Raw genomic sequence first — 10,989 nt, forward strand, 5'->3', positions numbered from 1 at the left:
TGAGTTGACTTCCAGACTTCCAATACAGGATGCATTCTGTGCTACAGTTGCTTATAGCATGTAAAGAGAAGTCACAACAATCCATATTTAGCACGGAGAACTGCTATGCTCAGCTTGAGTTTATCTGAATGCATGTGTTCTAATCTACTGCATGCTGCTGACGCTGTGTTCATCATGAGCACAGTCAACCAGTACAGCTTGATGAAGGAAAGTACAGACTATAGCGTTAACAAACGTAATGATTCATATCGGTGCTGTCGGCCGAGACCAGCACTTTTTGGGAAATGTAAATTGGCCTCTGTGTTCCGATGGATCCAGTGTAGTTACTATTTAGTAACAAGCTCTTCATTCGTTAAATATTTATAAAACACTAACGCTGTTTTTGGCATGTAATCAATCATGGGAAAAACGTTTTCCAATTTTTTCTATAAGTACATAGAGAACATTGCATGATATACAAGGTCACATCGCTTCGCAATGTGACATGTTGTTGTGAGCTTGTAGATCAGCTATTTTTACTACTTCTGCTTATGTAATAGGGCATTAATTCAAGAAAACATGAAAAAAAAGATACAAGGTTTCTGCCAGACAGCGATGAAATAAGCAACTTAATCATACTAGACCCCATGGTCTTTGTTCTCCAGAGATTGGTCTAATTGCTAAACATATCCAGAGTTCTGACCGGAGACTGTTAACCCAAACCAAAGATGTCATCATGTCAGAATGAATCCAGCCGGGTTCAAAGCGACTTCATTCTCAGCCCATCTTAGGTAAGTGTCCCGGCCCAGAACAGAACAAAGCCTGCCACTCAGGATTACACACACTACCCAAATGAAAGCCTGGCGCAAGGTTTAACTCTGATATCAGATGCGTCATAAAAAATAAGAAAATCCCCTTTCGTAATAACTATGTCTTTGAAATTCAAAACCGGGACCAAAAAAGGAGAAGGGAGAAAAGGAGAAAATTATATTTTCTACAGCAGTTTCATACCATCCAGCCCTGTTCTTTCCATAGCTATAAATACGGATCTTTTTATACAGCCAAAGGACGGAATTATGAGCTGATTCAACATGAAAATGTGTAGTTCTTTCACATAAAGCATCATGATTGCCCCTTTTATATGGCATATCATACACAATATATGAGTCATCATGGGTCCACCATGATAACTATGGCAAGGGATATGATTCAATTACATTTCCCCCTAAAATGACTTTAAATTAATGATTTGTTGGATGTCTCCGTTAACCGGGGTATGGTGCATGGTCCATGAGTGTATACGTGCATGTGTGTGTGTTCACTGCAATGAGAACAGATTGTGTGATATGTTTTGAAAACACCATCATGGATAACAAATTAGAGGATGGGAACTATGAAATCAAATGAACAACGGACCGATTCTTAGGAACATCAAAGTCTGTGTAATATGTTGGTGTTGCACAACCCAGAATGCACCCCTTGCTCTTAAAGCAACCGACGCCGACGACAAACATGTAACCTGAGCATCACCAGGCTTTTCCACGGGAAGGAAAGCCTGCCTTTCAACCTACTAGAAAGTGGTTTCCGGTTGATTTTTGTTCCCCCACCTGAACGCTAAATCAAGTAGAGCGGTCTAGTCTCGCCAATTTGAGAACGACCGGTATTGTAATCGTATAGCAGACGTGAAATGAAGTCCACATACCAGCTCTGACAGTGTGATAAAACCCAGTTCCAGAAACGGTTCCAAATGTGTCGGAACCGATTCCGGTTCCTCAATGTTGGATCCAGTTCCTATACAGATTCCTCCGTTTCCGGATCCCAAGCCTACTCTAGACCGGATCAGAAAACTTCAAAGGGAGTTTGATCCCAGTCTAGCCAACATGTGTCGTGTCATAGGCATCCCAGACACTGAACACCTCATGCACACTCATTGTAGCTTCCTGTGGCGGGAAACAAAACGTCAGCTTGAACGTCTAATCTGAAAGTCTACAAGGAAAGCGCTGCGCTAGTAATATCTCGCCCTCTCTAACCTACATTCAATGTGAATGGCAATTGTTCAAGTGCAGTCATGTTTGTTTCTAAAAGCACTTTTAGCTGAACAGGTTTGTCACATTGTGATTTACAAAGGATGTGAGTACTGGAAAAAACAGAAAAACACACACACAATAGAGTACAGAACCACAGAAGGCCAGAGCTTTTCTTTTGGCGAGACTGTATCTGTGCGTGTGCGTGTGCGTGTGCGTGTGTGTGTGTGTGTGTGTGTGTGTGTGTGTGTGTGTGTGTGTGTGTGTGTGTGTGTGTGTGCGTGTGCGTGTGCGTGTGCGTGTGTGTGTGTGTGTGTGTGTGTGTGTGTGTGTGTGTGCGTGCGTGTGTGTGCGTGCGTGTGTGTGACCATATGTGAGTGTGTATTCAATCAAAGCATAGGCATGACACCAGAACAGTCCTGGTTATATGGCATTGTACCCGACACTTTACTGGACGCTCTTTGTCTGGACAAAGCCAACATCAGTCAGAGTGTGTAATGTGTAATTCTATTGCAGTTCAACAAGAGAGAGAGACTGTTTCTAGATTAAAAATAGCTGGCCTTTGCATGAGAGCAGAGGGGGGATTCCCCACCATCATGCCACGGATACACACAGAGCTGTGTTTTTCATGTACACGGGAACACGTAGTATCAACCCAAGGCTTTGCCATTATGTATTTCATTTTCTGTCACCGTACAAGTGTGAACAAAGAAGAGAACGAAGCATAATTGCTGACTTTTACGGTATTGGCTGGCGTTAAAACGCAATGAAACAAGCCGTTCCATGTAGGCTGGCGTTTCTTTTCCAGCGCCTCGGGAATGCATTTGGAAGTGTTATGTCAGATTGTTTAGTCTTCTTCACAATAGAATAGGATTTATGTTCATAATTGGCAAGGTTTTGCATGAATTACTTTAAGAAATTGATATTCTAACCACATGAACAAACTCTAGAATCCCTATTCTGGCCTGGGTGAACATGAGGTGTAAATGGTTGACACGCTCAAGGAACCCCCTCAAGGGCCACTGGGGGTCCCCGGACACCACTTTGAGAAATAATGTATGGTTATGGTAAACACCAGGTGTTTTGGGACTGGATGTTTTTCCTGTAAAACTTCAACATGCTGTTGTTTTGGAGCAGTTATCGGTGTGATGTACAGTAATGACACCGACTCAAACGCATGACTGCCTTGTACTTCCCCTCCCTGGGGATTCCTAATGTTTTTAAAGTCAAGGACAAAAGAACAACATATCCAGAAACTTGACCAAAAGAATGATAACAGCCATAAAGCCAAAGATACTTCTCTGACCCACAAAGAAAAGATATAGCAGTAGCTATTTTTTGGTTTTTGTTTTAAAGGTCACAGTTCATGACTAAGGTGCAGATTATACTATTAGTCTTATCTAGGAATCTGTGGGTCACAGGCCTGACCTGTGAGGTTTGATCCCCACGACCGCTAATGTTTGTCCACCAATAACAATGTGCCTTTGAGCAAGACGCCGAATTCCTCTTTGTCACTCTGGTTAAGTGCATCTGCCTGACTGAATTCATTTAACGTCGGTTTTAGCTGAGAGATTGCCCATTAAACCACAAAGGAAATGTCAGATGAGGGACTGTTTGTTGTTTTATAGCCTCAAGACTCTCGAGAGCTCCTACCTGCTGCTCAATCACTGCAAATCTCTCACTGGGTAAAAAGCATCTGCTAAATGAAAAATGTGAGGCCTGTTCTGGCTGGAACGGTTCCAAATAAACCCCACGGGAAACATCAACCAAGGTACTGTTTGCTTCATAACAAAGCACACTAGTTTTTAGACTCTATAACCCCATCCCAGCTCAGTCAGTTTAGTCACTGTTTAAGCCTGGATGTTAAATTTAAGACATGTGCTGAGTAAACCACAAAGAAAACATCAGGCATAGGGTACCGTAACCGTTTTCTTTTTTTCGAAACAGAAAAACCCAAACCAAAGAATTATTATGGTAGTAAAGCCTACCTGCGGTGCTCAATCAATCTAAGTCATTCTGGATAAGAAAATCAGTTTAAATGTTGAATTTAAGACCAGAGTAGGGTGGAGAGAGAGACAAAAAAATCTAGTCAAACATCGGCCTGCCTAACGCGTCAACCCCAAAACTCAGCCAATATGCCATTAGCTTTTTTTCCCCCCACAAGCCAAGGGTTCTAAATCAGTGGCTCACAACTCTGGTCCGCAAGGACCCCTATTGCTGGTTTTCTGTCCCAGTGGTTCTCTGTAGGTCAGGACCCACATAATTTTCGGGGGGTCCTCAAACGACAGTGAACTTAGTGAAGTGACAATTTAAGGACTTTTTAGACCTCAAAATGCAAAGGAAGAAAAGAAAAAGACCGTCACTGCATCAAAAGTCATCAACAAAACTGCACTATAAAAGCTGGTCAAACATTGGCCAAATTGTCAAATAACAAAAGAAAGAGGCGAAATGTTTGAAAATAGCCGATCTACAAGCTGACAACGTCTCGCAACGCAAGGCGTTGTGAGCTTGTAGATCTGCTATTTTACCTGAGCTTGTAGATCTGCTATTTTTAACTGAGCTTGTAGATCCGCTATTTTACGTGAGCTTGTAGATCTGCTATTTTCACCATATTTATCTGTGGAACCGAGTCAAAACAAAATGTAATGCCTCAACTCCTACATTCCAAGTGCTTGTCAGGGTGGGGGGTCCCCAGTTCAAATATCATTATATTGGGGGGTCACGGCCTGAAAAGGTTGAGAACCACTGTAATCTATCCTACCACTCACTTAAATAGTCCCTGATTGAACAGTTACAAATTACTAGGACACAGGACACCACGTGAATGCAATTAACACCCCGGTAGAAAGGAAAACCAGCAGCAACAACAGTCCTGAACCATGCACTGCTCGATGTACAGGTTTATTACTTTGCTGGACAAGAATGACATATTTTCAACTGAAAAGAAAAAACATTTCACTTTCACACCTTTTCCCTCAATGTCTCGCACCTTTACGTCACAGTTTGTAAACTCTGACTACGATCCCATTAAACTGAAATCACTGTCTAAAGAGTGTCCGTATCAACCTTAAAGGGTTAGTTCACTCCCCAAAATGACCTTTTTTCCTATCGATTAGTCACCCCATGGAGACTTGAATTTATGGATATTTTGAGGTTTTTGTATCATTCCTAAGCCAATAATTTGATGACCGGCAGCGGTTCCCATAGGAGACACAAAGAGTCTCCTTTGTGTGTCCTACCGGAACCGCTGCCTACCGGTCCGCTGGTCATCAAATTACTGGCTTAGGAATGCGACAAAAACAAAAGAATATCCATCAATTCAAGTCTCCATGGAGTGACTAATCGATAGAAAATTTGTTTTTTGGGTGAACTATCCCTTTAAATATCAGACCATAAAAGCAGCAGCGACTCAGGTAACTTTATTGTTTAGGTTTTGGGCCAGAGAGCCGTCAAGGCTATCTCCAGCTTGTTGCCACTAAATGAAAAGTGAATATGAACCATTGCTTCTCCGTGGGAGGGGAGATTTACCATCCAATGATACATAGCACAGGGTTGTTGAACTCGTGAGAAGAAGAATTATACAACTGCAGTGGAGTTTCTCCCTTTGAAAGCATACTGTTACAGCTCAAACAGTGCCTGTGGTGAGTGCGTTTCAGCCACCTAGGGATGGAAATGAAGACGTGCTGAAAGTAAGCGATTTACTGCACAATCCATCACCTTTCCCCCCTCCCTTCTTGTTCCCTGGTTCATCCACTGTGAATTGAACCTATGCTATGCAGGCCATAGATTATATTTCCCTGAGGGGGAGACATCATAAACCATATCCCCAACTTCTCCCGAGTCAAAACAACCTCTGCTGATATTAAAAGTTAACAAGAGCCTTTAAATCTCTAGGTAAGTTATCGGGAAGGGAAGGGGCTGTTTTTTGCTGAAAAAACAGCCCCCAGTTTTTGCCTCCATGCTGTTAGCTGTCCAATCACAACACACAATGACAGAGAGACAATGGAATACAACCACCCTAAGGACTACTAACCATTGAGTTTCCCGCACTATCTGTACCGAGTTAACAGAGCTGCTACCTTTAAACACACTTTAAATCTGAGACTTTTTTGTATACTAGTATTTAAAATGCTGCTAATGGTCCCAAAAGTGACTGCATAAGATTGCTGCTATTTGTTTCAAAAAGCTTTATAGCCTGTATAACATGTACTGTATATAACGACGCAATGTGACATAGCTCTGTTTAACACAATGCTGTACCCCCTCCAACTGTATATACATTCCCCATTTTCTTAAACTGTTTATATTATATTTTGACACTTGCTTTGGCAATGTAAACGTATGTTTTCCCATGCCAATAAAGCTCCTTTGAATTGAATTGACAGAGAGAGGCATGGGAGGGGGTTAGGCTATTAGGGTAATGTAATTAACTCTGGTGGTGGGACACACACATCCGTGAGGTCAGCATACCATGTACTGGCAACACCTGGGTTTGAATTCATCCTGGTGACCTTTAGTCAAAGGTTAACCTCCTCCTCTCTTTATCTCTCCTATCTCCCTGTCCATCTCCACAGGGAGATGGACCACCAATACAGCCAAATAAAAGAGAAACTGAACAAATACGTTTTCAGCCAATTCAACAATATAATAATATGTGGGAGTTGTCCTGGTCTTGATAACCTCAGTGACATGGCTGCTCTCACCAACCTCCCCTTTTTTCCTCAAACGACCAAGACAGACTTGACCACATGTATGTATGGTCAGCACTTGTCCTAAGATCATGTGGGAACAAGGCACTAATGCTTATCAATTCCATTAGGGCTGCAACCATCCATTATTTTCTTTTCGATTAATAAAATAATCGAGAAGTGTAGTTTTGTATTTTGCAATGTTTTTAGATAAACAAATTGATTAATCTAAGCATTTATTCTATACTGCATCACAAAACAGTGCCGTGCAGAATTAGTTAAAATAGCTACAAGCTCACAACATGTTTTTTTGGATGCTTTTCACCTTTAATGATTGATGATGATGTTATTATTCAATCGATTAAATCAAATAGTTCAATGAACTGCTCAAAGGGGCTTTATTGGCATGGGAATCCTACATTATATTGCCAAAGCAAGTGTGAATTAAAACCAAAAATAAGACATACAGACTATGTACAATTAAAGATACATAGGTCTACTAGAAGTGTACATACAAACAGAGCTGTGTGACATTGCAATCAAATAGAGTGGTCTGGTCAAATTAACTTAAAAATACAAACCAGGGGGAAAAAAAGCTTCTGCTATTAAAAGCACACATGATTATTTCTCTCATGGGTCATCTCACACTATTGCGTCATGACAACACTTGAGGAGCCACTGGGAACTACAGGAATAACACAACTTTTTAATTCCGTCCATATGAGCTCCTGGCGCCACTGCATAACATTTGGCACTGATGGCTACGCTGAGTCAACAGCACACATATAGTAAGTTTTAATCATTATCAAATTAAACTACTATCGTGGCAACCTAGATAACAAGACATCTGTAACCATATAGTTAGGTAGGCTAGGTAGATAGGTATGCATTTATGTAAGTAGTGAGGGAGGGAGGTACACTATGAAGGCAGGTAGGTAGGTAGGTAGGTAGGTAGGTAGTCCGTGACCCCCCCCAAAATAATCATATTTGAACTGGGGACCCCCACCCTGACAAGCACTTGGAAATAGGAGTTGAGGCATTACATTTAGTTTTGACTCGGTTCCACAGATAAATATTGTGGAAATACCCGATCAGCTATTTTCACAATGTTTGCCTCTTTATTATTATATGATTTGACAATTTGGCCAAGATTTTTTACAGTGTAGTAGTTTGTTGATTACTTTTGATGCAGTGATTTTTTTTTTCTTTTCTTTCTTTTTGAGGTGTTAAAAAAGGTCATAAAAGTCCTTAAATTGTCACTTCAACTGTCATCTAGGGACCCCCCCCCCCCCCCCCCCTATTTTTTTTCGACCACAGGTTGAGAACCACTGGGCTCACACTATGATGATAGGAGGTATAGGGTATGAAGGTATGAGTATGATGAGTGATGGATAGGATTGGTTCGTAGTAAAAAGGTATCCTAGTAACAGCTGATCAGCCTGCGAATGAAGCGGGAGCCAGCGACTAGTAGATAATGAAAAATGACGAGTAATCTCTCTCACTCTCTCCTCTCTCCTCTCTCTCTCTCTCTCTCTCTCTCTCTCATCTCTCTCTCCCCCACATCTCTCTCTCTCTCTCTCTCCTCTCTCTCCTCTCTCTCTCTCTCTCTCTCTCTCTCTCTCTCTCTCTACTCTCTCTCTCTCTCTCTCTCTCTCTCTCTCTCTCTCTCTCTCTCTCTCTCTCTCCCTCCCTCTCTCTCTCTCTCTCTCCTTGTGAATTCCAGGTCACATACGACTGACTTTACAAGTTCAGTCAGGCGAGTTTCTACCCCCGAAAAACCCCAGCAGCGTTACTAAAAGTCCAGGGATTTTAATATACCTCTTGTGTGTTGAGTCTCGTTCCATCCAGCCCCCCCCCCCCCAAAACTACTCTCCCGAGTGAAATGAACCACAGCTGAGGTCAGGATAGCTATGGCTCAGAGCGTTAGTGAGTTCTCTCTAACGCTCTGCCAGGCGCGTAGCTCTGCTCATAGACCCAACATTCCACTGCCGTGCGAGTCTCCGTCTTTAGTAAAAGAAACCAAACTACTTTTCTAATCACCAAAACAAAGGCTGTTTTGTGTTGTTAAAAGTCTATTCTTCAGGGTGGGAAGCCTCTCAGGGACCCCACCTTCTCTGTATGATATACTTTTTGGGCAGAAAATAAAACATGTCCGCCAGACGGAAATTATTGTATTTACTCCACTGCGCCCTCTACAGATTTAGTCAATACATTTTTTTTTATTGACAAAATCTGTAGGGGGTTATTTTCTTTCTGGCCAAAAAGTGTATTTTAGACGTGAGGTGGGGGGCTCAGACTGTTCCCACTAAGGATAGTAAACCGTCTTTGTTTTTGTGAGTGTGTTTTTTATTTTTTACTACAGACGTGAGGCTGCGCAGCCTTGCAATGGGCCTTGCCGACAAGATACACCACAACATTGGGATACCCATACTGTCAAAATACTTCAATCAAAAACGTAAAAGAAGTCCACAATCACAACACCAGAGGCAGCTCCACTGATCATGTCCAACGGAATTAAGGGAGTCTAAAACCCTACTCACTTTCAAAACTACCCTAAAGAAACACCTTCAGGAGGCTGCAATTCCAAACTGGCCCCTGTCAAAGTCTTACCTACCCCCCCTCCCCCCCCATATTATATAGGCCATACATACATATTTCTTGTTTTTCATTAAGTAAGCTGTAAGCTGATTGTATGATGTTCTGCATAGTAGTTTATATATCTGTCTGTTTTCTTAAATGTCATCATCATGATTAGAGTGCGTGGGGATCTCATTTGAAACAAGCCGTTGTGCTTTTATGGGCGATCCAGTTTAGAGAACCTTGTATTGTTAACTGTAGCCTACTTCCATGTACTTTTTCCATCATGTCTTTCTAAATAAAGTACTTCAAATCAATCAATCAAAGTCTGCGCTACCGGGAGTGTGAGGGCAACGGCTCGAAAGTATAGGCTAACATATCATTAAAGGAGAACTCCTTCTAACGCTATGGACCAGAGCTAGTCCCATCCAACCCCACCTCCCAAAAAACTCTCCCGAACCCAGCTTAGGTCAGGATGGAGGAGGGTGATCTTATAGATCTTACCTGTGATATGGACATGTTCAGGTAGACGAACAGCCCGGTGGTCGAGGCGATCTGCAGCACGACCACCACTATGACCACCATGGCGACCCACATCTTGGAGGGCGCGGACCCCTCCCTGATGATCCGCTCCCCCCGGCTCCCTGGGGGTCCGCCGGCGGGGGCCGGGACCATCATGTAGGTGGTTGACTCGCTGCTCACCGACCTGAAGTAATCCTGCTGCTGCTGCTGCTGCTGTGCGCTGGGAGCCGCCATGGCATTCCCGACGCAAGCATGAGTTATAAATGCGCACGAACTGCACAGATCTCTCAGGGCAACTGAACAGCCCCAATAAAATAAAATTAAAAAACCTAAAAAAACTTAACAGCCAACTCACAAATTAGATCAGCTCAAAAAAAGAATAATGAAAATATGGAGAGCTGTATTCTTTTAATGGCTGAATGTTAAAATTGTTATTCTCCAATAAAAAGATGTATTAAAAAAAGAAAGAAAGAAATTAGATCTCCGTTTCCATGATGAGTCCCGTTCCTGTTCGCTCCGAATGAGTCGCTTCTCATTCGGCTTGTGGGAGGAGGAGGAGGACGGATCAGTGATCAACCCAAAAAGAAAAGAAAGGGAGAAAAGAAGAAAATCCACAACGATCAGTCCAAATGGAGAAATAAAACCAGCCGATCTTTCAAGCAAACTGACTTTAAAACGCGGCTCTGTCCATTTGTGATGTATGAACAACTGTTGCTGAGTAAACTAAACTGAACTCCATGGAGCTCCAGACTGCTGGATTAGAGCTATTCACTCTGCAGCGCTGGTTTCATTTGGTAGAGACTATAGGAGCTCTCTCTCTGCTCTGCCTCTGAGGGGCTGGACTAACCTCCTCATCACCTTGGCTGCACCAGGAATGTTGCTCTACTGCTCTACTGTTGCTCTCTACTTTATTATTGCTCTCTCTCTCTCTGTGTGTGTGTGTGTGTGTGTGTGTGTGTGTGTGTGTGTGTGTGTGTGTGTGTGTGTCTCTCTCTCTCTCTCTCTCTCTCTCTCTCTCTCTCTCTCTCTCTCTCTCTCTCTCTCTCCTCTCTCTCTCTCCCTCTCTCTCTCAATCATTCACTAGGCTATATGTGGGTCACTTGTGTGTACACAGTCAGTGTCACTCATTCAACTACACAACTTTCTCTGACTGTGTTTGGTGTTTGTTGTGTGTGTTTGCTGTGTTTTTGCCTTCTCTT

The 10,989-nt window shown here is 42.5% G+C and overlaps 1 protein-coding gene across 1 annotated transcript in view; it reads right to left on the minus strand.

Moving 5' to 3' along the window:
- Window positions 1-10,584, minus strand: part of tnfsf10l (TNF superfamily member 10, like) — a gene marked incomplete at its 3' end in the record, with an annotated part of 39,166 nt that extends 28,582 nt beyond the window's left edge. The window contains exon 1 of the mRNA XM_080450808.1: window positions 9,773-10,584. Within this exon, the coding sequence (XP_080306934.1) occupies window positions 9,773-10,024 (252 nt within the window). The 5' untranslated portion in view covers window positions 10,025-10,584. The remainder of the gene's footprint in view (window positions 1-9,772) is intronic.
- Between the last annotated feature and the right edge of the window lie 405 nt (window positions 10,585-10,989).

This window comes from Gymnoscopelus braueri (assembly GCF_963280865.1).
Source record: "Gymnoscopelus braueri genome assembly, chromosome: 15".
Lineage (NCBI taxonomy): Eukaryota > Metazoa > Chordata > Actinopteri > Myctophiformes > Myctophidae > Gymnoscopelus > Gymnoscopelus braueri.